General features: G+C 50.8%; 6 protein-coding genes across 6 annotated transcripts; 4 read left to right on the plus strand and 2 right to left on the minus strand.

Annotated features, from left to right (window-relative positions):
* Positions 1-37: 37 nt before the first annotated feature.
* P174DRAFT_516017 (uncharacterized protein) lies at positions 38-654 on the plus strand (the record flags this gene model as incomplete). Its single annotated transcript, XM_024832264.1, has 3 exons — positions 38-83; positions 274-346; positions 417-654. Coding segments are annotated over 3 exons (357 nt in total), but the record flags the coding sequence as incomplete, so codon positions are not given.
* A 2,153-nt stretch (positions 655-2,807) lies between these two features.
* Positions 2,808-7,692, plus strand: P174DRAFT_507647 (putative ABC multidrug transporter). Its single transcript, XM_024831390.1, has 3 exons — positions 2,808-4,965; positions 5,034-7,043; positions 7,101-7,692. The coding sequence occupies exons 1-3, from the start codon at positions 3,214-3,216 to the stop codon at positions 7,614-7,616; spliced, it is 4,278 nt and encodes a 1,425-aa protein (XP_024677943.1). The 5' UTR covers positions 2,808-3,213; the 3' UTR covers positions 7,617-7,692.
* Positions 7,693-7,876: 184 nt separating this feature from the next.
* P174DRAFT_396977 (putative polyketide synthase) lies at positions 7,877-15,997 on the minus strand (the record flags this gene model as incomplete). The annotated part of the gene is made up of 9 exons (XM_024823771.1): positions 7,877-8,698; positions 8,754-9,074; positions 9,122-13,761; positions 13,824-14,442; positions 14,484-15,021; positions 15,071-15,410; positions 15,461-15,518; positions 15,586-15,672; positions 15,722-15,997. The coding sequence occupies 9 exons, from the start codon at positions 15,995-15,997 to the stop codon at positions 7,877-7,879; spliced, it is 7,701 nt and encodes a 2,566-aa protein (XP_024677944.1).
* Positions 15,998-16,287: 290 nt separating this feature from the next.
* P174DRAFT_379204 (putative DUF341 family oxidoreductase) lies at positions 16,288-17,063 on the minus strand (the record flags this gene model as incomplete). Its single annotated transcript, XM_024822890.1, has 3 exons — positions 16,288-16,898; positions 16,946-16,964; positions 17,016-17,063. 3 exons carry the CDS (start codon positions 17,061-17,063, stop codon positions 16,288-16,290), a joined length of 678 nt encoding a protein of 225 aa, XP_024677945.1.
* Positions 17,064-17,760: 697 nt separating this feature from the next.
* Positions 17,761-18,490, plus strand: P174DRAFT_455014 (TspO/MBR family protein). Its single transcript, XM_024829283.1, has 2 exons — positions 17,761-17,897; positions 17,989-18,490. The coding sequence occupies exons 1-2, from the start codon at positions 17,795-17,797 to the stop codon at positions 18,423-18,425; spliced, it is 540 nt and encodes a 179-aa protein (XP_024677946.1). The 5' UTR covers positions 17,761-17,794; the 3' UTR covers positions 18,426-18,490.
* An 856-nt stretch (positions 18,491-19,346) lies between these two features.
* P174DRAFT_455015 (threonine/serine exporter family protein) lies at positions 19,347-22,185 on the plus strand (the record flags this gene model as incomplete). The annotated part of the gene is made up of 2 exons (XM_024829284.1): positions 19,347-20,720; positions 20,768-22,185. The coding sequence occupies exons 1-2, from the start codon at positions 19,646-19,648 to the stop codon at positions 22,183-22,185; spliced, it is 2,493 nt and encodes an 830-aa protein (XP_024677947.1). The 5' UTR covers positions 19,347-19,645.
* Between the last annotated feature and the right edge of the window lie 2,274 nt (positions 22,186-24,459).

The raw sequence follows: 24,459 nt of genomic DNA on the forward strand, positions 1-24,459 counted from the left end.
ATCAGCCTTGATGGATTAGGCAGAACGCTTCGGAACGATGACTGTTCATCTTGCGAAATCACCGACGCTTGCAATAATGCAGGGTGAACAACTTGCTAAGTGAGCTACAAAACTGGTTGACGCCGTCACTCTCCGGTCACGGTGGCCATCTCGCTGCCATGTGGTACCGCTACTCGTTGAGAATCAAATCTCATCATTATACTATTTGTGGCCACCTTGACAAGTTAAGAGGAATCAGGCTCAGGATGTGATCGACCCTTGTTGGCATCTCAGGTCGCGTCTATGTGCGTAATAAGGTCCTCGAAGCTCATCCAAGGAAGCCGGAGCTGAATATTTACCTCGCACAGTAAGCTCGGTTTCTTCGGTCATCTTGCTAGCATCCCAACATTTCCGCTAATAGAGGCAACGAATCCCAGTTGTGAGGGTCGACCCTTTGTTGTGAAGCCTGTTCCCAAGTCAATATTTGAACATTGCATGCTCCTCAAAAGGGAGTTTCCAGATGCTTGGCAACTCCGAACACATGTGGATGCCAACGAAGATGAACTCACCCTTGTTTATGATTACTTTGAGCATGACTTGCTTTCTCTAGTACAGAACAACTCAAATTTATCTCTCAAAGCAAGAAAATTCGTATTGCAACAGGTCGGACAGGCAGTGGAGTGTCTTCATGCCAGGAAAGGAACTGGATACACTTAGGTTGGTTGCAGACATTCGAATATCGCTCCACCAAACCTGTACTGACAGCGATCTCGCCTAGACATAAAGCCTGACAATGTCATGGTCGACTGCAGGGACAACAACGAAGGCCAGCTTGCAGTAGAGAGAGTGGTACTATCCGATCTGGACTGTGCATTGGAACTGGAAGGCGAGAAGCTCCTCAACGCTAGAATAAGAAACGTCATGTGGCGCAGTCCAGAGGGGCAAATAGGGAAGGGTATTGGTAAACCTTCAGATATATTTTCTTAAGGGCTCCTGGTAAGTTGGTCTATTCCCAGTTAAAAGCATACCTGCTTAATGTTACTTACAGTGGCTCTGTGTCATAACGGGCATGGAAACTCTACATCCGGACTTCAACGAACTAAAAAAAAGCAGGAATCAAACCTGAGCTGGAAATCTTAGGCCGGTTGATAACATACTTCGGCCCTGTTCCTCCTGAGCTGGTAGCATATGTTAACGACCAAAGATGGGGCAAGATCTTGAAGGAATTATCTGACGCAACAGCTGATGATCCAGACATGCGGTTCAACCAGTGGAAGGAAGAGGATTCCCAAGCCTTGACGCTGAGACAAAGAGGATGATATCCAGGATGACAAAGCTCAATCCTGCAGAGAGAGCCACTATGTCTGAAATTCTAGGGAATCCCTGGTGGAGTCGCGATGAAGATTTCGGATATCAGTAGGGAATGATCATTATTTAGCTGGCCTCTCAATTACCGTCAACTTGAATAGTAGGGCCGATATCCTAACAGGATTGGATGATTTTCATCACTTGATTCTTCAATGATTGTTACCGCCCTTTAGTGACCTCCTAAGGCTCCTATAGAGAGCACCATACAACAGGCTTGCTAATAATTATATATATCTGCTACATTACAGGTCTATGTGACAGATCATAGTGAGGGAATCTTAAGGGAAGCGCTTGAATCCAAATACATTTGCCAGTACTCACCCAAACGGACTTGTAGAACCCATCAACGTAGCTAGGGCGTGATTGAATGATCGGGGAAACGGAAGTCCTCATGGGACTGTGTCGTATAACAGGCAAGCTTACACAACGCTGTCAGCAAAAGTACCTTGAAGAGAATGGATGAGCATATTAGAGCACATTGTGATCTATGAGCAATATAACATTATTTTCTCTCAGGACCCTTAAGTAACTCTTAACAGTTGCTGCTTATTGAGAAGATCAGTGACCCTATCATGACTTCCTGCGCTGTACATAGATATGCGCATATTGGCATCCTTCATGCCACTGTATGATAGTGAACAGTTGGGTTGTCAACAGGACCGCGAAGGTTGTGCCAACTAAAAAGAAAATACAACAGGCAAATGCAGGCTGACACATGCTGCATGGACTACATGCACGATTATGCTGAGTTCGTATCAAATGTCGTCACAGGCACTGAAATAGAAAGACCGACCCCTGAGGTATCTCGTACAGTGCTAGATGTGACGTAAGACTTTCTCACTATGGAAAGAAAGTTAGATACCCGATGGAGAAGATTTGCAGAGAATAATCGAGACTTCCCAGCATGGATGCCATGTGTGTCCAGATGCACAATTGTTACGTAGTGACTAGACCCACCCAATAGATTTTCTTATCTCCATATGTGGACAGCTTCCGAGATCTCCGCCCGAGGATCAAAACTCGAGGAACTCATCGAATGGGAACTGTCGATGGTCTGTAATCAAGAACTTAATCTCGGCTGGATTAGACAATCCTCTGGCGGTATTGCTCATGTACAATCAGTGTATCTACGGTCTGGAACGAAGGTGTTCTGGAAAACATGAGTCAATTGAAAGAAATCCATGGAGAAGCTGGTAAAGATTGATAGCAGATTGGTCCGCAGCCGCTGAATCAGCGGAAGCAAGATGATTCCGCCGAGCCCTTGGCGAAGATACAACTAAATGATTGGTTTCTAGGGGCTGACTCAGCGGAAATTTCAGAGTAAGTCGGCGAAAGGGGCGCGCCGACGCCGACACCGACCCAACTCCAAGCCGCTGGTGTAGTGTAAAACAAATCGAACCGGCGGGTCGGAACGACAGCGATACCTTTGTCTTGCACATGGTCCGGCCTCCTTTGCAGGATCGGTCGATATGATAAGGGACATCCTTGATTTTTCATCCATGGAGGTTTTATTCGGAACTCCGGACTCGGATTCGGCATTATGACAACTGGGTCCCCCCCTGGGGAGAACCATCAATCAGCGGCGCAGGCCCCCTCCTGTAACAAGGAGCTTACCATTGATTATTGATCACAATGGCATCCACCATAATGATTGGCGAACACAGCCTTGGGTCTTGTATTTTTTATGAAGCTGTGAGACTCGGGCCCGGGTCTGTTTAGACCGCTGACCCACTCGGCTGAATATTCTGCAAAATGGCAAGCTAATATATACCTTCGATGGCTCCTGAGACACCCTGGGACCTATCTCCAATCTCGAGTCGGAATATTTTCGCCCTTCTGGCCGTTGAAGTTAGTGCCTGCTGAGCCATGGAGGACCAGGGCCACCCACCGTTTATGGAGCCAAGAGCGCTCTTCGACAGGCGAGACGATACAGACAGCACCAACACGGCACTCGATGAGACCGATCAGTCGCCTACTCCTCTTCAAGACACTTCCGACACCTCTCACGCCAAGGACTGGAGTTTGATGCCAGATCTCAAGAAACAGCATGACCGGAATGTTGCGTCCGGTCTCAGACGCCGCGAACTGGGCGTAACCTGGAAGAATCTGAGTGTGGATGTCGTCAGCGCAGATGCCGCCATCAACGAGAACGTTTTGTCCCAATTCAACATTCCTCAGCATATTCGAGAATCTCGTAACAAGGCCCCTTTGCGGACTATTCTCCACGAGAGCCATGGCTGCGTCAAACCGGGAGAGATGCTCCTTGTTCTCGGTCGTCCTGGTTCCGGCTGTACGACCCTGCTCAGGATGCTTTCTAACCATCGACTCGGCTACAAGGCGATTCGGGGCGACGTTCGTTTCGGCTCGCTTACTCCCGAGGAGGCCTCCAAATATCGGGGTCAAATCGTTATGAACACCGAGGAAGAACTGTTCTTTCCTACCTTGACGGTTGGACAGACCTTGGATTTTGCAACCCGACTAAAAGTTCCCTTCAACCTCCCCGAGGGCGTCACTTCGCAGGAAGCTTTTCGGCAGGAAACCCGGGAATTTTTGCTCAAGTCCATGGGCATCTCTCATACTTCGGATACAAAAGTCGGCAACGAGTACGTGAGAGGCGTCAGTGGTGGTGAGCGGAAACGTGTGTCCATCATCGAATGCCTTGCAACTCGGGGCTCAGTCTTCTGCTGGGATAACAGCACTCGAGGACTGGACGCTAGCACTGCTCTTGAGTGGGCGAAAGCTGTCCGTGCGATGACTGACGTTTTTGGATTGTCATCAATCGTTACCCTTTATCAAGCAGGAAATGGCATCTATGACCTTTTCGATAAAGTTCTGGTTCTCGACGAGGGCAAGCAAATCTACTATGGTCCAATGTCGCAGGCACGGCCTTTCATGGAGGAGCTAGGCTTCGTTTGCCGTGAAGGATCGAACGTGGCAGACTTCTTGACTGGTGTTACTGTCCCGACCGAGCGTAAAATCCGACCTGGATATGAGAGTCGCTTCCCGCGCAACGCGGATGAGGCTCTGGCTGCTTATGAGAAGTCATCCATCCGAGCTCAGATGGCGATTGAATATGACTACCCTGATACTGACTCGACTCGGGAGCGGACTGAAGAATTCAAACTTGGTGTTGTTGATGAGAAAGCCAAGCGGTTGTCGAAGAACAGCCCGTTCACCGTCGACTTTCTGCAACAGGTCAAGGCATGCATCGTCCGTCAATACCAGATCATTTGGACTGATAAGGCGACATTCGCCATCAAGCAAATATCTACCCTGATTCAAGCACTCGTCGCTGGTTCTCTGTTCTATAATGCTCCAGACAACTCCGGTGGCTTATTCATCAAGTCTGGTGCCCTGTTCTTCTCGTTGCTATACAACAGCCTGCTCGCCATGTCAGAGGTTACGGATTCCTTCAGTGGTCGACCAGTCCTGATCAAGCACAAATATTTCGCTTTCTTCCATCCTGCCGCATTCTGCATTGCGCAAATCGCTGCCGATATCCCGGTTCTTCTGTTCCAGATCAGTATCTTTGCGATCGTTGTCTACTTCATGGTTGGCCTTACCGCGTCAGCAGGGGCCTTTTTCTCTTACTGGGTCATCATCTTTGTGGCTACTATGGTAAGTCTTGCTTAATTGACATCAAGTTCATATAGAATATATCATGTGCTGACAGATAGCGCCGTTAGGTCATGACAGCCTTGTTCCGTGCCATCGGAGCGCTTTTCTCTACCTTTGACGGAGCCTCAAAAGTTTCCGGCTTTCTGATCAGCGCGTTAATCATGTACTGCGGCTATCTGGAACCTTACCATGCGATGCACCCATGGTTCATCTGGATATATTGGATTAATCCAATGGCGTATGCCTTTGACGCGTTGCTCTCCATCGAGTTCCACAACAAGATCATTCCATGCATTGGCAATAACCTGGTACCTTTCGGACCTGGCTACGAGGATACTGCGTTCCAGTCTTGCGCCGGTGTAAGTGGTGCGGTTCAGGGAATGACCTATGTGACTGGTGACCAATACTTGGCTTCCCTGACCTACTCTTACTCGCATGTCTGGAGGAACTTTGGTATTCTCTGGGCCTGGTGGGCGCTCTTCGTCGCGGCGACCATCTTCGCTACATCACGTTGGAAGTCCGCCGCGGAAGCCGGTAACACGCTACTGATTCCCCGTGAAACGGTGGCGAAACATCACGCTGTGGCTCGCAAGGACGAGGAAGCACAGGTCAACGAGAAAGCTGGCCACAAAGGCACTGGCACCGACTCTGAAGCCCAGGGCGGTGTCGATCAGCATCTGGTTCGGAACACGTCGGTCTTTACGTGGAAGGATCTTACGTATACCGTCAAGACTCCGTCGGGTGATCGTGTTCTGCTGGACAACGTTTATGGTTGGGTCAAGCCCGGCATGTTGGGTGCTTTGATGGGATCCTCCGGTGCCGGCAAAACCACACTTCTGGATGTCTTGGCTCAGCGTAAAACCGACGGTACCATTAGAGGATCGATCATGGTTGACGGACGTCCATTGCCTGTTTCTTTCCAGAGATCCGCGGGCTACTGCGAGCAGCTCGACGTGCACGAACCATTCGCTACTGTTCGGGAGGCCCTGGAGTTCTCCGCCTTGCTTCGTCAGCCACGCCATATTCCAAGAGAGGAGAAGTTGAAATACGTGGACGTCATCATCGATCTCCTTGAGTTGCATGATCTTGAGCACACTCTTATTGGTCGTGTGGGTGCAGGGTTGAGCGTCGAGCAGCGCAAGCGAGTCACCATTGGCGTGGAGCTTGTCTCAAAGCCGAGCATTCTAATTTTCCTGGATGAACCTACGTCTGGCCTCGATGGCCAATCCGCCTTCAACACTGTCCGTTTCTTACGGAAGCTCGCCGACGTCGGCCAGGCGGTACTTGTGACGATTCACCAGCCCTCTGCCCAGTTGTTCGCTGAATTCGATACCCTGTTGCTTCTGGCCAAAGGCGGCAAGATGGTCTACTTTGGTGACATCGGCGACAACGCTCAAACAGTCAAGGACTATTTCGCTCGGTATGGTGCTCCATGCCCTGCCAATGTTAATCCTGCCGAGCATATGATCGACGTTGTCTCCGGCCACTTGTCGCAGGGACGTGATTGGAACCAGGTCTGGCTCGAGTCCCCGGAGCACACCAGCGCCTCACGGGAACTGGACAGTATAATCAGCGAAGCAGCCTCCAAGCCTCCCGGCACCGTCGACGACGGCTATGAATTTGCCATGCCTCTCTGGTCCCAAACAAAGATCGTCACGCAGAGAATGTCAACCTCGTTATACAGAAACTGCGACTACATCATGAACAAGATCGCACTGCACATCGGATCGGCGTTATTCAACGGCTTCTCATTCTGGATGATCGGCGATGGCGTCGCGGATATGCAACTGAAACTCTTCACCATCTTCAACTTCATCTTCGTCGCCCCCGGTGTCATCAACCAGCTCCAGCCCCTGTTCATCGAACGCCGCGACATCTACGACACAAGAGAGAAGAAATCCAAAATGTACTCCTGGATAGCATTCGTCACTGCCCTGATCGTCTCCGAGTTCCCCTACCTCTGCATCTGCGCTGTCCTCTACTTCGTCTGCTGGTACTACACTGTCGGATTCCCCACCGACTCCGACAAAGCCGGCGCAATGTTCTTCGTCATGCTCTGCTACGAATTCCTCTACACGGTTTGTCCCTCCCCCTCCACCCTCTCCCCCCTTACCTGATTATCTAACATGCCACAGGGAATCGGCCAGTTCGTCGCCGCCTACGCCCCCAACGCCACCTTCGCCGCCCTAACCAACCCCCTCATCCTCGGTACTCTCGTCTCCTTCTGCGGTGTTCTCGTCCCCTACGCCCAGATCCAGGCTTTCTGGCGGTACTGGATCTACTGGCTCAACCCGTTCAACTACCTCATGGGCAGCATGCTGGTCTTCTCCGTGTTCGACACAGACGTCACCTGCAAGGACGGGGAGTTCGCTGTCTTCGATACGCCGAATGGCACCACTTGTGCTGATTACCTGTCGACGTATTTACAGGGTTTCGGGTCCCGGGCCAATCTCGTCAATCCCGAGGCGACGTCTGGGTGCCGTGTTTGTCAGTTTCGGTATGGGAGCGACTACCTCTATACTCTCAACTTGAAGGATTATTACTACGGCTGGCGGGATACGGCTATTGTTTTCATTTTCGTCCTGAGTTCGTATGCTCTGGTGTACGCGCTGATGAAGCTGCGGACCAAGGCTTCTAAGAAGGCAGAGTGATTGTCCTTTGGCGTTCCCCACTATGGTCTTACTCGGAAGGACCGGGATTCTGGTATTTTCGAGCTTACTACTTGGTCTTGGCGGCCTCGTGTCGTGTCGTCAGTCCAGCGACTGTTTCGCTTCCTATCTCCCCTTTACTCGCCTCATGTGCTCCCTAGAATCCTATTGGATTGTTGTGATCTCTTGTTATATACCAAGATTCCAAATAATAGACTTGCTTAGATTAGGAATATCATTGCTCAAAGAAATCCCCACTATCCCTATTCTCCCAAATGAACCAATCTAGACTTGGATGCAATCTTGCCCGCCAGATCCAACAACGTACTACTCGCCAGAATATCCAAAATCGGCACCGTGCTCTCCATTGTCTTCGCGATCCAGTTCCTCAACTCCACTGCCATGTGCGAGTCAATCCCATACTCCGTAATTGGATGTGAGCCAACGATGCTCTCGATCGGAACAGACAGATGCGCCGCAATCTTCCCGCTCAGAGCACTGTAGATAACCCCAGAAGCCTCCCCGAGGTTATTGATTTCTCGGAGGTTCTCGCGTAACTTGCCAATAAACTCGTCAGATTGGTCCTCTCCACCCTTGTGCTGAAACTGTCGACGGAAGTGTGCAAAGAGGGGCGCGTCGAAGTTGCTGAGCGACTGCCCATCTTTCCACTCGCCCAATCCCGTGATGATCTGGGAGGTGCCTCCCTCACCGAACGGCGCTCTAATTGAGGCAGCGATCAAAGACATCAGGGTCGCCGTGTCTGTGCCGTGGAAACCCTGCTGAGCCATCTTGGCCGCTAGATCGCGGTTTCCGGCCAGGTACCCTACGTCGGTTATCACGCCTAGGTCTAGCGAGACGGCTGGGAGACCGAGGGAGCTACGATATACTGCGAATGCGTCGAGGAAGGTGGAGCCGGCGGCGTAGGCGGCCTGGGTGGCGTTTCCGATGATTCCGCTAATAGAAGAGAGCATGACGAAGAAATCGAGGTCGTCTGGGAGATGGCGGTGCAGGTTCCAGGTTCCGTAGTATTTCGGGCGCAGCACGGAGAGATAATCCTCGATGGTCATTTTCTCGATATGGACATCCTATCGATGCGTCAGCTTCCAGAGGGAATAGTCTTCGTAGATTGAATGAACGAACCCGAAGGACCATGGCAGACTGAATAACCCCTCGAATTGGAGGGGCGTTCCGTTCAAGTTCAGTCACCATCTTCTCGACTTGCTTGCTATCGGATATATCGCAAGCATGAACGATGGCGCGAACTCCCTTTTGCTTCAGATCTCGTGCTGTTTCCTGCGCTGCCTGACTCGACGGCCCACTTCTATTGACAAAGATCAACGTTCGAGCCCCGTTATCGGCCATCCAGAGGGCTGTGGCTCGGCCAATACCTCCTAGGCCGCCAACGAGTATATAAGATGCATCTGGATGGAGTAGGGCAGCTTGCGGCTTCGGAACGATGACCTGCTCTTTTGTTAGCAAGGACCTGGAGATGTTTCGTTAGAGCTTACCTTCACAAGGTCCTCTGGTTTAGCTGCGATTATTATGGAATCCAGATCCTTCGATCTCAACGCGTTCAATGCGTCTAGCATATCTGATATACTATACGCTGCCGAGGCATTGGAGCCACGGATGTGTCCTGCTCGGAACATGCGCATTACATCGCCCCATGTTTTGTACAGCAACGTTGGCTTGTCTCTCAAGAGCTTATTGATGTCCAGTGTTGCGAACGAGACGGCATTATCCAGCTGTGGGATTGCCCATCTGCGCTGACTCCAGCGATTTTCGTGGTAAAGGTGTATGAATTTGCCGCCTGTACCGACCAACCCGCCTAGGAGCTGTAGCATCTCGTTGTCCGAACTTTCGAAATTGATTACCACATCGAAACGCTGATGCTGCTTCATTCTCAGAAGCTTCCTTGCCTGTGCGCCATTCCCATAGACGATAATTCGGTCATCAGGTATTGCGACTGTGCTACCAAGGGAATGTCTGTCTTTCTCAGCTCGGACAACAAAGAGCACGTCAGCTCCGACATGGAGGCATAGTTCAGCTAAGGCTTGCCCGACCGTTCCTGTGGCTCCGTATACTAGAATCCTGTCTGATGAGGCAACCCGGCCAAGGTTCTGAAGCGCATATAGTGCTGTGCAATAAGCCGCAGGCAAGGCCGCTGCTGCTTCAAAAGATAAATCCTCAGGCAACTTTTGGAACGCCAAGGCCTGTTCTTGCTGGCAGTTGGCTACTGCTCCTTGCGCAAAGCAAGCCACTCGGTCACCCGGAGCGAAATCATAGACAGCGTCTCCGACGCCTTGAACAATCCCGCTAACCCCGAAGCTCGTCGCTAATACTTGAGAGGTATCATGGTCTTCGAGAGAGTTTACGACCAGTTTATCTATGCATACCGCATAAGTATGAACACGGATGTGGTCCGCGGGTAGGTCGTTCATCCTAGAATCATCCATAAAGAGCACTTCATCTTCCCGGGAAGCATCGGGAATCGTCGCTTTGAGGAATCTACCCTCCTGGTGGAAATTTTGAAGGCTTGTTGTTTGCGTCTCATGCGAGGCCGCAAGGGACCTGTTAAAGGCCTGGTTTTCAACAATTCGAGGAATGAGGAGCACGCCGTTTCGCTCAGCATACTCTGTATCACTTTGACCGTTTTCCCCGGCCAGAATTCGCTCGCGCACCACTGTGCATATAACTTCAGCAGCGCGATGACTTGAGAGTGGATTCTGTCCGTCCAAATCCAATGTAACGATTCTTTCAATTCCGGATTCAGAGCGCGAAGTTCGTACAAACCCGGTCGCCAGAGCACCGTCCGGTGTCACCGGGGAAATTTCCGCTCCTCGAGTTACCCACAAGACGCCCAATGCCTTCAAGAAGATTCGCCTCAATACTTCCAGTTCCTCTGGAGTAGGTTCTGCCATCAAGTGTCGACTGAGGGCACTCAGAACGATGCACACCCTTCCTTCTGGCTTGGCGTGGGTGAAATCTGCAATTTCGATATCGGACGACACGGGGCTGAGAGAGTCTTGCAGAGTGGACAAGTCTATACCATTGTCACCATCTTCCGATATGATTAGCATGCTTCGTTTGGGAATTGACTGCTCATGCAACGGATGAGTGATGATCATGAAGGGCCCTTTTCGTGAGGTGCTGGCATCTTCTGCTTCGGCAAATCCAGCCACTGAGAGCATGACATTCCAGGTTTCGAGAGTATAGCCAAAACGACCTATCGACCAGCATCCCGGAGAATTTGCGAAGATAACAGAGCCGACTGGATTGTCATGTCCAGCGATGGGATCCACAATAATTAGATGCCCTTGTGGCTTCAGGAGGCTGTGAATATTCCTGAGAGCTTGCAACTTCGATGGAACCGTACAAAGTCCCAAAGGCGCAAGGACGACGTCGTATTGATATTTGGAAAAGCCTTGTGTCTCTGGACTCTGATTGAGATTCAATGTCTTTACTTTTAGAGATTGGTTCCACTTGGAAAGCACCGGGGCGAAGTGATCAGGGATCGACGGGTCTTGATGAGTGATTGTGTATTCACTGCATATGGGTCCTTTCCCGTTATTACTCAAGAGCCGTTCGACATGACCTTGAGACGATTGTCCAAATGTACCCTCCACCTCAAGTATCGAGATCATTGGGTTTTTATAGCCGACTAGCTCGATGTAGCTAGCTAGTGTCTCGTACGCCGGGCCTGAGCGGATATCGTCCCAGTATTCCTCCCATATTGAAGGATCCATATCAGTGGCCGAGAATTTCGGATCTTTCAAGAATGTATTGAGTTGCTTGCCCATTGTAGTGAGGAGTCTTCCTTCCGGTCCGGAAGCACTCACTGCATGGATATCGGCGGCATTCATGTCTGATGACGGAGCTAAGCAACTTTCTTGCGTCCGGTCGACGAGGAATTCGAGCTGTTGTCTTCGGTCTGGATGCAATTCTTCCTTGTCCACGGATTTAAGATCTTGGATGGCTGTCCGAATATAGTAAGAAGCGCATTTTTCCAATGAAGGTCTGTTTGCCAGTTCTGCACTGTCCTGATTATTCTCAGTGAAAATAGTACTAAAGTCTTGCCTTGAAAGTAGATCCGGATCTGCTTTCCAAGTCTGCATGTACCCGAGGCGATCAGTCGGGTTGAGCGGCTGCTTCGGGACGCTGCTCTCAAGGCTCATGCATCGCAATCCTCGAATTGACATAGCAATAATATCATTGCTGTTCATCACTGTAATTGAGGCGACAACATCCTTTCTCGTCCGGTTGTCAATATGCGTCTCGATTTGCATTTTCGCACCCGGTGAACGCTCTGTACACCGCGACACGCAAAGCTCGTCTATATGAACCGGGATAGCGGGATTGTTCGCCATGTTTGTCTGAACAAATGTTGAATGAAATACGCTGTCAAGGGTGCAGGGGTGGACTAAGTATGGGTACTGGAAATTCATTGGCATGACAGCTGCTGTGTCAGGGATAGTAACTTCAGCAAAGCACAAGTTGTCAGCACTACTAGCGTGCGTCAGATTCGCAAAGCAAGGTCCATATTCGAGGCCAATGCTTGCTAGCTTTTCGTAGAACGTCGAAATGTCTATGACACTGAGGTCGGAGGGTTCTTCTGGAGTCTGGAAACCAGTCTCATACTCGGTGTCCAGGGCCATGTCAAGGACGCCAACTAGGCCACGACAATGCTCGGTCCATCGATTCTCAGCGGTCACTGAATAGACGTTAAATTCGTAAAAACGCTCGAAGTCTTCGGTGCTACCCTGACACGCTCGTAGCGAGGTCATGACTTCAGCTGCAGAATTCTCCTGAATAACCAAAGCGGCTCTTATTTCAACATCACGGAGAAGAAACGCTGACATGTGCTTGTTGGCCTCTTGCTCCAGCAGGTGTTGAGATGCAGCTTCAATGGCCATTGCAATGTACCCTGCTGCAGGGTAAACTATGTTCGACTGTATCTTATGATCTTTCAGCCATGGGATCTCCGATACGCGCACAAAGTTTCTCCAGCGAGGTTCGAACGGACATGACATTCTGTCGAGAGTACCCAGGAGATCTGTTCGCGGGTGCTTGCGTTTTCTGAATGTTGTGCTGATGCGTGACTCAGCCCAGTATGATCTGCTGTGGTTCCATGCATAGGGAGGAAGATCAACCATGACTTGCGTATCTAGCGTCTCAGCTAACGGGTTGTTGATTGCGGAAAAGTTGACCTGAGAACCCAGGCAGGCCAGGATTCCAGTAACCTCTAATGTCGTAGTGACAGAATCGACTTTACGAGTCAAAGCGCTCGCATATTGTATCCCTGCCGCATGGAGTTTGTTGTCATCTTTCAGAATTTGACGGATTGGGCCCGACAATGCTCTATGAGGGCCAACTTCCAGCAAGACATCAACGGTGACCTTTCGTGTACCATTTGGTCGCCTGGCACGTCTGTTATTAGGGGCCGCAAACATCGTTTTCTGAGTACTGGTTTCAAAACAAAGTGCCCTGACGGAGTCAACAAATTTGACTTGACCGAGAAGGTTTCTAGTCCAATATTGGGACCCAAGATCGGAGGCTTTGACTTCAGCTCCTGTCACCGAAGAGAAAAAGGAGACAGGATGCCTTCCTGATTTGCTTCCAATCCGTGGTCGAATATTCGATATCAGGTCCAGATATTCCCCGCCAACTAGTTCCATATGGTGGGAATGATATGCAACATCCACTACCAGACGTCGGCAGAAGAACTCTTTCTCCTTTAATGCCTTCTCAAGCTCGTCAATAGCTTCAACGTCTCCTGAGACAGTAACGCTGGACGGGCTGTTAATGCATGCCAGGACGGCTTTCCCGGTTTCCAAAGTGTCCAGGAATGGTTGTATTTGGGCCGGCGACACGCCGGCAGCGAGCATCCCTCCCTTCGCTTCTTTGTTGTTTGACAGCTTGCTCGCTGCAATGCCCCTATAGTATGCAACAGATATAGCGTCCTCCATGCTTAACGCTCCGATGGCGTACGCTGCGGCTATTTCGCCACTGGAATGACCAGTAACGGAATCTGGCTGTATGTCCCAGGAATCTAAAAGGTCCACAAGTGCAATTTGAAGTGCCGTGCAGATTGTTTGACTGTGTAGGGGATGGTTGAGCCGTGATGTGTCTTCGTTCTCGAGAATTTCACCTGTTGCAGCACGATTAGCCGGGACGTGAACCTTGATTCAATGGCACGGGCTTTGCTCTTACCTAGGGCAGAAAATGGAGCTTCAAGTCTAGTCAAGTGTGCATCAATTCGTTCCATTGACTGGCGGAAAACAGGATATGCTCCCACCAGCTCCCGTCCCATCCCACACCATTGCGCTCCTTGGCCGGTGAACACAAAACCAACCACTGGCTTTCGCGTGGCCTTTCTAACCTTGATATTACCTTCCAAAGCTCTGACTACGCTGGCAGCTGAGTTGCCGGTAGCCGCTGCGCGACACATGAGGGTAGTACGCCGTTGATTCAACGTGAATGCCAAATTGCTCATGAACTGATCATCAGATATCGATTCCCTTTCGCGGAGATAGTCGCTAATTTTTTCTATCTGCTTTGTAATGGAATGATCGTCAAAACCGGAGAGAATAAAAAGACGCGTCCGTATGGGTAATTCGTCATGGCGGCCGTTGGGAGTTCGCGATGGCTCAAGAGCGTTGTTCAGGAAAGGCGCACGTGGCTTGCCAACAAGTTCTTGTAAACCGTGCGATTGTAGGTATCCATACGTGTCTTCGAGGATAACATGTGCGTTGCTTCCCCCGTATCCGAAGCTGTTTACCGATACGCGATGGGGCCCTGTGCTTTCCCATGGTTCCGGATTGAGTTGAATCTGAAATTGTTATCATGCTATTCACTTATGCGAAACAATACGGGATGCCATGCCTTAAGCTTCCATTCGTCTAGCAGAATGCGCGGGTTGAGGGAAGTAAAGTTGCGGTTGGGGAGGAAAGTGCGGTTCTCAAGCATCAACACTGCCTTGATCACGCCCGCGACTCCGCTTGTTCCCTCCAGATGCCCCACGTTTGTTTTGATGGACCCGATGCGCAGTGGCTTGTCTGAGTTTCTATCAGCGCAGAACACTCTCGCGAGCGCTCCTGTCTCAATTGGATCTCCTGCTTGAGTTCCTGTGCCGTGTGTCTCAACGAATTCTGTATCATGTGGATGAAGACCTGCCATGCTGTAAACATGGCGAATCAAGGCCTCCTGTGACGCTCCACTTGGGAGAGTGATGCCGGGAGTCCTGCCATCTTGATTCGACCCAGAACCCCTAATGACAGCTCGGATAGGGTCTTTATCTCTGATGGCGTCTTTGAGCGGCTTCAAGATCAAACAGCCGATCCCTTCGCCACGAGCGTATCCGTTGGCTTCCTCGTCGAATGTGTAGCAGCGTCCATCCGGTGACAGAAACCTGGATACTGTTTAATCCAATGACATTCAAGTGCCTCATGCAAACCTACTTCATCATGGTCATTGTGGACATAAATTCATGGCTGAGAATCACGTTTACTCCGGCCGCAATTGCCATCGCAGCATCGCCGGTGCGCAACGTCTGACACGCCAAATGCAATGCGACTAGACTCCCCGAGCAAGCGGTATCAACTGTGATGCTAGGGCCCTTTAGGTCGAAGAAGTATGACACTCGATTGGCCATCATGGCTCGCGACTGTCCGGCATTGGTGCATTGATACATAGGGATGGCATCGGGATCGCGTAGAAGGAGATCTGTGTAATCCGCATTGAAAGAACCAACGAAACAGGAAGTTTGGCTTCCCATAATTTCGGGAAGGGGTATACCGGCTGGCAGGTGTGAGTGCTATCCAATGACCTCTGTGCTGTGCGGGACTGACCATTCTCTAGTCCTTCATATGTCACTTCAAGCAATAACCGCTGCTGGGGATCCATCGCCTGAGAATTGATATGATAAGCTTGATAAGACCCAATTGTACAGATACCCTGTGGAAAGGCTACAAACCGCTGCCTCGTCACTCGTCATGTTGAAAAAGGGCGCATCGAAAAGGGATACATCTTCTATCAGAAAGTGGCCGCCTTGGACATTGGTCTGCAGATACTGTTATCACATATCTCATTTGGCTGTTATCGTGACTTACAGTGCCGTGCCTCGCATGGTCTGGGTGGTAAAACGCATGACTGTTCCATCTCGACTCGGGTATCTGACTCCATGCTTCCCGGCCTTCGAGTATCATTTTCCACAGCTTCTCAAGGTTGGTGGCATCTTCGGGCCCTCGGAATCCCATGCCAATAATTGCAATAGGCATTGATGCCTCGTCCAACGAGTCTGAAACTTCATCTTCTGTGTGGGCATTAGAGGGAGCAGAAGGGAGCTGGACGGGTTCCCCAGTCCCTTCGAAGGAGTTGATAGCCATGGTGGAAGACTACAAACTGCCCATCCATATGACAAGTTGACGTACTGTCATGTCACAGGCATTCGGGAAGGGTTCAAAGACAATCATTAAATTGCAGAAACAGCAGACAAATATACATGGCTTGGTTATGATCCGATCTTCAAACCTCAAATTCGTGATCTAATGACATCCAAAGAATGCTCCGTACCAGTACACTGAGAAAAGTCGGCATTGAAACCAATGAATGCAGGATAGACATGCGGAATATTCTATTCTGTGCAAGGTAGGACAGAAGAAAGGCCAGGTTACAGTCACCATATCGCCAAAGCTTCGATAGCCAACTTGCGGATACCTGCAGCCATCATAGCGACATTTTTCTTATCGCTGGGGATATCGTGGGCCTTGCTGTGCACTATCCACGTGGACTTTGATGGATCACACAGCCTGTGCAATGCAAGCGAATACTCGAACAAGGGATCCTTCGACCCAGCGATGTTTACAGTCGGTATTTTGATATAGCCGTCAAGGTCTGGGTCGATTACCGGGTTCTCGCCAGGGTTCATGCGGAACGGTGGTAGGGAATTGATGAGTATGGCGCATCGAAAGAGAGGTAATTCATGCGGATACGTCTTTGCATGATGAATGAGAAAGCCTGAAGCCAGGGTTCCTCCGTGAGAGAAGCCTAGGATACCATCAAAAGGGCCGTCCTCGTCGATGATCTCATAGAGGAGGTTGTATGCTTCGAGCAAGGATTCCTCCTCGCTGCCGTCGGGGTCAGAAAACGACCGGGGAAAATTGTAATAGCTGTAGTAGGGACCGTCATAGAATCCTGCTATGCCAGGACCCGGCACCGAGTCAATGTCGCCTTCGACAAAATGAAATGTCGCCGTATTATCTCGTCGGAGTTCGGTCATCAAGCCGTCTGTCTCGTTAGTATGTGACAGCACAGCTGAAAGCTGTGCTGCTTACTCAGCTGAGATTGCAAGATCTGTCACAATGTCAGCGAGCAGGACGAGAATGGAATGCTCGTGTCACATACCTTGATGTTCGTGCCCCAACCATGCAGGCAAAGCAATTTGAGTGGCATCGTGGCTGACTGTTAGCTGGGATGTTCTTCTATCTGGTCTTTTGACTGGATGAAATTCGCCGCTTATACTCAATCACGACTTGGCTTGGTTTGATAGAGAGCATTGCGATACTTTATATCGACTTCAGCCTTTCCTTCTACAAGATTCTGTCGGACATCGAAACCGTCCCCTGAATCACTTCGGTTCTTTCGTCCCCTGGATGCCAGGATACCTGGAGGTAGATGCAGCCGCCCTTCAAAAGTCACCGTCCCCAATCTAGTACGACTGATAAAACGTGTCCATATTTTGCCGAGTCTGTATTCCGTGTCATCGCCGATCCTTTTAGTCGACAAGCGAGCTTATTTGGCTCGCTGTGATTTGACTTTTGTTGATTTTCTTTTTCGTTTGATATATATTTCCCTGAAGTCACTGACACTGGATGACGCGGAGGCGCTTTACTACATATTCTGGTTGCTGTGTTAATTTCCCTTATATTCGAGCTCGATGATTGTTATTTTCCATATTCCTAAACAGCAGCCTCACATCTTCAATGGACTTGTGGTTCGTAGCGCCTCTTCCAAGCGAGGTGGAGTTTTATGAACAATGACGTTGGTGCATATCGATCGATCGGATGATGGGCTGAACGGAGTACATAAAAACCCCTACACTCAGCAACATGGCCGACTTGTAAAATTGTCCGAAGAACAAGGATCAATACTCTACTTGGAAAACATCTCTCAACCTCTACACCATGCCGTGGTCATTAGCACTCCCACAAGAGTTTTTCACCTCCCCAGTCTTGGCAGTAGCGATGCCTATTGGGGTGGGATCCCTGGTGGGATATCTGGTCAACAGTATGCGTCTTCTTCATCGGCGATAAATAAGATATCACTAGTTATTTTTATGGCAGACCAACTGGCCCATACTTACTCCATACCTCTACAGAATTAGGCCACACAAAAGAACTCTACAGCCGTCTCCGCCAACCGCCCCTACGCCCTCCCGCCTGGGTCTTCGGGCCTGTGTGGACCATCCTCTACGGGATGATGGGCTACGCGGCCCACCACGCAACCACCTCCGCGACCCTCCTCACACCCGCGACGGCAGTAGCGTCGTCCCAGACGTTGTACACGACACAGCTGGTCCTCAACTATCTCTGGATGCCGTTGTTCTTCGGTGCGCGGAAACCTGGGTGGGCCCTTGCGGATATGGTAGCTCTGGGCGGTACGGTCGGGAAACTGATGGCAATGTGGTGGGATATTGATCGCACTGCGTTTTGGATGATGCTCCCATATGCTGGATGGCTCTGCTTTGCGATATACCTGAATGTTAGCGTTGGGTGGTTGAACAAGTGGGATTTTGATAGTCGTGATGGACGATAGTTGCGTGGTGCAGAATCCAGTATTCCATGGCCATAATAGTCTAATAATAATCATTCACATGCATTTGTAGTATTCCAGCAGCTGAGCTGCGTGTTGGACGAAAATAGAACACATATTGATGCGACTTCAATTCGCGTCGCTGGTCCCCGCAAGAGCATACGGAGTTGGGAGGTAGCACGGACATGGAGTCTGGACTCTGTGCTGTGGACAAGACGATCTGCCCGAGGTGGGTAATTTGACGGGTAAATTGGCTGGAACTTTGACAAGGACAAGTTCAGCAGCCCATCAGGATGCTCCGATAGACCACATTGCCGGTCGAGTCCGCTGCAGCCACGGCGCAAGCCTAGAAGACAGAGATTTTCTCTGCAGCTTCCACCGCAGCATCCGTGATTCGTCGTGATTCTGTCATTTCGCCACTTCCGAGTCCCGACCCACAGCCAAGCATCTTATTCATCTTTATGTATCAGGATTGTGCCATTGGTTCTCCACCGGTTTTGCGTGGATTGCAGTGTCATTGAGTTTGGAAGTCTTTGAGCGTCGAGTCATTTGACACTGATCGAATGGAGGATAGGTAGTAGACTGCGTGGGTTCTAGAACAGTACCTTAATCAACAATCACCAGGTAATAAAATATAGCGATCTTGTGCTGCATGGAAACTGTTGTAGATCGTCGAAGCAATAGTAAAGAGTGCTATTGATAAGGATCATCTGTCCAAGACCCTCCGAAACACTGACAGGTCCATCAATCAATGCCCCTCCACCATGAGATCATCGTCTTCGTGTGCTCTCTTCAATCTCGCAACAATGAACTCTGCGCCGAGACTTGACGTTTCTTTAAAAAGTCAATGGCTTTCTTACAGTTCTTGCAGAACTTCCATTTTTGAGATGAAAATCCGTTCTAGACTCAACTTATTTTTGGTTCGCCTCTCCCACGCCCTCCCACTCAGTTTCATCTCTGGTTCCTCTCCACACTCGTCCATCCTCTCTGCTTCTTGCTGCCTTTCCTTAACCCATTAACACCACTGCATTCCTCGATTTGTCATATCATTGCGCCATCATTGTATGTATTTGTACGGTGCTTATTCTTTTTAATCTCTATCCGTTCCTCCACCGTTCATCCAGACATTCGTTCATCGTCTCCTGCCCCGTTCACTCTCTTCCCGACATTCCCATCAACTTTATTGCAAAGATAGTTGACCTTTGGAGTGCATTTGCCTCCCAATGTCGGAGACTCATCATGATAACGAAAGTTACGAATTGCTCACCAATCCAGAGTCTTTAGAGCGAAACGCCGTTGAAGGCCGCAACAGTCATCGCCGCAGCCTCTCACAACCGGCCAACGCCGAGGCACTGGAGAGTCACCACCTGGGACTACCTGGCGAACTCTCACGACCGCATCGAGTGAGGTTTCGATCTTTCAGCCAACATCGAGATGCCGACAATACCGAGACTACCGAGAAACTCTACTCGAATACCTCCAACAGCTCCACCCGGACGCTGCTCAATTCTGCGCCAGGATCCACAGATGTTACCGATATGCTAAAAGCAGAGCAATTCGATGATGGGACAGATATAACATCGAGATACGATGGGTCGGGTTACCTCAGCGCCCAATATCCGCCTTCTACCCCCGAACGCATCTCCGAAGACTCCACAACCAGGGAGCGAACGCCGAACCGATCGAAGTCTGTCAAACAGAGATGGAAGGAGGCAGGTCAGTTGATTAGAAAAAAGACGGTCCGTTTGGGAGAACGCCTGGGTAGACCTCTGGATGACGGCGAGGCGCTGGGAGTCTCCCTTTTGCCGGAGGACCTGGAAGGTGGGATGCCGATACGCAGGTTCCATAGCCAGTACCAGATGCCTGTGGGCGATGATACGGACGACGAAAACCGACCCAACCCCAGCGCAGAGGCGCACCGTCTTGTTCGACGGATGACTCAACACAATAATCTGCGCCATCGCAAACCGAAACCTGCGTACCAACGTTCTGGCCAGAGCACTCCCGAGCGGCCCAGTTCGTGGTACGATTCCTACCGTCCTCTATCCTTCAGCGGAGGAGGTGGGATTTTGTCTCAACTGCTTAAGCTGCAGGCTGCGCAGAATGAAAAGGATGGTTTGTCGGCCACCGATGATTCCGATGATGGCTCTCCCATGTCCTCGGGAGCTACAACGCCCAAGTCAGGATCGGCAACTCCCAAGTCGGGGGCAGTCACACCCAAGAAGGAGAAAGTCAAATGGTACAAGAAACCGCACCATCGATCGACTGCTTCCCTGGTGGAAGCATCGATGAACTTGAGTCGGGCCACCTTACCGTCGTCCGCCGATGTTCTGTCAATGACACAGCAGCAGAAGCGGGGAAGAAGAAGGCTTATCGCAAGCATCGGTTGGAAGATGAAATCAAGGTGACCGTGCATATTGCAGAGATCCTGGCACGGCATCGGTATATCATGCAGTTGTGTCGTGCGCTGATGCGGTATGGTGCGCCTACGCACCGATTGGAGGAATACATGACCATGACGGCGCGGGTCCTGGAGGTCGAGGGACAGTTTCTGTATCTGCCTGGTTGTATGATCATGTCCTTCGATGACCCTGTCACGCGAACGGCCGAAGTCAAGCTGGTTCGTTCGACGCAGGGGGTCGATCTGGGACGATTGGCTGAAACGCACAACGTTTACAAAAATGTCGTTCATGACCTGATCGGAGTCGAAGAAGCCATCCAGGAACTTGACGAAATCATGAAGCGCAAGCCGCGTTTCAATAAATGGATCCTGGTTCCGGTCTACGGTTTGGCTGGCGCCGCGGTCGGCCCCTTCGCCTTCGACGCCCGGCCTATTGACATGCCTATCATCTTCATTCTTGGGTCGCTCGTCGGTCTGATGCAGCACGTCATATCTCCCCGGTCCACTCTCTATTCCAATGTGTTCGAAGTGACAGCAGCAGTGTTGACCTCGTTCCTGGCACGCGCGTTCGGCTCGATCCGCATAACTGTGGACGGCCAAAAACAGTCCCTCTTCTGCTTCTCCGCTCTGGCGCAGTCCTCCATTGCCCTGATCCTACCCGGTTTCATGGTCCTGTGCAGCAGTCTTGAACTCCAATCCCACCAGATGATTGCAGGTTCCATCCGCATGGTCTTCGCCATAATCTATTCCCTCTTCCTTGGCTACGGCATTACAGTCGGCACGACCGTCTACGGCCTCATCGACGGCAACGCCACCTCCGAAACCACCTGCCGTGACCTCTCAATCTACGGCAGCAAGTACATACAACACTTCATCTTCGTCCCCATCTTCGTCATCTGCCTCGCCGTCATCAACCAAGCCAAATGGAAACAAGTCCCCGTCATGATCTTCATCGCAATCTGTGGCTACATTACCAACTACTTCAGCACAACCAAACTCGGCTCCCGCTCCGAAGTAGCCAATACCGTCGGTGCCTTCACCCTCGGCATCCTGGGCAATCTATACAGCCGCTTATGGCACGGTCACGCGGCCACCGCCATTCTACCCGGTATCTTCGTCCTCGTGCCGTCAGGGCTGGCCTCCTCCGGCTCCTTGATCGCCGGCATCAACTATGCGAATCAAGTCCGTGAGAATCTGCACAAGGGCGGTAATGATACCGATATCAGCAGCCAGGATACGTCCATCGCTAGCTTAGGTTTCGGAATGATCCAGGTAGCGATCGGTATCACTGTGGGATTGTTCATTGCGGCGTTGGTTGTATACCCGTTTGGAAAGCGCCGGAGTGGGCTTTTCAGCTTCTAGTCATTTCTTGCTACGTGACATGAGTATGTATTTTAGCGATTTTGGGATTATGTTACGGGGGGCTTGTATTTATGGTTTGAGATATCCTTCATTTGAGCGAGTACTTGGCGATACATCATATAAATATTCATGATTCCTTCTGATGAATATATTAATTACAGGGTTTTATCTTTTTTCTTCACTAGTTTCAGGGTATGCTAGGCTTATGAAAGACTAGTAAATTTGTCATTCAAATTGAAGGCTCCGCTCTCAAGAGATGTCGACAGTGCCTGCATTTCGAACGTTATTAAGTAAGTATCATAACACGTCCCTGACGCTAGGGCTGTGCTAGAAAAAGACCGTCGAGAATCTGTCCCTGCAGACGACTCAATTCCTCATATGACAAATACTCCTTCTCGGCATCGAGTCGCTTCTTCGCATCCAGCGCCCATTCCAGCCGGGATCCCACCTCGGAAGGCGCAGGTGCAAAGGTCAATGAAGGCCTTGGGGTCGTGGGTTTGCTCACCCCCGGTGAGTCCTGCTCCCCGGGTAATCGAGCCCAATCGGGCAAGGGAGGGATTTGCGTGAAACCCTGGTCCAGTGATCCCCGGTCATTGCCCGTGCCGTTGTCTTCATGGCTGGGAGTCTTGTTGCTGTCACTGCTGCTACTATTACTGCTGCTGCTTTGGCTGCTGCCCCGGGGCCTGCGGGGCACACACACGGTCGGCGCGACTGGGGTCGATGTGGTAGGATGTGTAATCGTGGGCTTGACTGGCACGACGACAGCCACGGCCGGATATTGGGGTTTCGGAGGCGGTGGGCCGGGTTTGTGTTCGAAGGCTCGGATGCCATCGGGTAGAGTTTCGATTACGATGTTCCGCTCCTTGAGTTTGGTCGGACAGATGTCGCTTTGGCCGGAATGTCCGGGCTGCCTGCAGACCGAACAGTGGGGCTGGACACCGGCATCTTTTTGTTTGGAAGGATTCACTGATGGTCTTCCGCGACGTTTGGTGACTGGGGCGCTGCACTGGTCAAAGTTGTCGAGGTCTCTCAGTTCGAGCGGCATCGTCATGCCGGTGTAGATCTGTTTGTAGGTGCTGATGTGATAGGCTGGGGGAACAAAGTCGTTGATGGGGCGGGAAGTGGTAGCAATGGCAGCGAGGGCGTGGCGGCATGGTAATTGGAGATCCTGCCAGTCGAGGCAGCTGCATGTGCGAGCATTCAGATCGACCACGTAGCCTACGGCTTTATTGAACACGGTGAACTGCTCCTGCGAACTTGCCACTGCTGTATAGGTCCTGGAGAGCTGCTTTTGCCGCACAATCCATTCCTGAGCAAAGTCGGTCAACGTGTTGGATCGCTTGAACTCTATCTCCCGGCAGTGATGGAGTCGGTCGGTGATGTTGAGCCAGATTGAATACAATGCTCGTAGAACGGGCAGGTTGCGGGTGTTCAACCATAAGAAGTGCAGGGATTCCATGGTGGTCATGGACAGTTGCTCATACCGAGGAACGGGCAAGGCATGCTTGGCCCACCTTTGTCGTGGGATCGACTCGATCCACTGTTTCGCGCGGAGATGTTTGATTTGAGCTATTGCCTGCGCGAATATATGTTCCGATTCCGCTCGCGCAGCTTTCCAGAATTGCTTGCGGACTTCCTCTTCGGGACGAAACTTTTCCATTAGAGTTTGGGATAGATAATCGCAGCAATACATCATGGCAACAGCGGGTAGTTCTTGGGTGACGACATCTTCGAGCCCCAGCCGAGGGTTAAGCAACAGCGCAGTACGCGGACTATCAATTTTCGGAAACGCTATGCGCATATGGCGCAGGAAAAAAGCCCAGGATTCCACCTCCTCATCGGGCACAACAGCCCATGCCAGCGGCAGAACCTGATCATTCGCATCTAATGTCGCAGCAACAAGAAGCGAAAAGTCCCATTTCGTCTTCCACGGGGCGCAATCAAAGGTCAAAAATCGACGGCAGTGAGTATAAGCGTGCAACGTCGCGGCCGGCGCGACAAAACAGCGATGAAAAATGTCGTTCTTCGTCTCCATTTTCCAGTATCCGGCATGGTCGACCTTGGCAAGCCTTGACAAGAACGCCGGTAGCTTTTCGAAGGATTCGGCTGCATCTCCGTACAGATTGCGCTCAATTGCTTTCAGAGTCCGATATCCCTGATGGTATTGGATTGGGTTGCCCCGGCGCCGCTCAATCTTCAGGATTTGGGCAGCGGTCGGCTTTGAACTTCCTTGGACGAGAGACTGGTAGGTGGGTGCGAGATAATTGACCGATG

Source organism: Aspergillus novofumigatus (assembly GCF_002847465.1).
Source record: "Aspergillus novofumigatus IBT 16806 chromosome Unknown P174scaffold_10, whole genome shotgun sequence".
NCBI lineage: Eukaryota > Fungi > Ascomycota > Eurotiomycetes > Eurotiales > Aspergillaceae > Aspergillus > Aspergillus novofumigatus.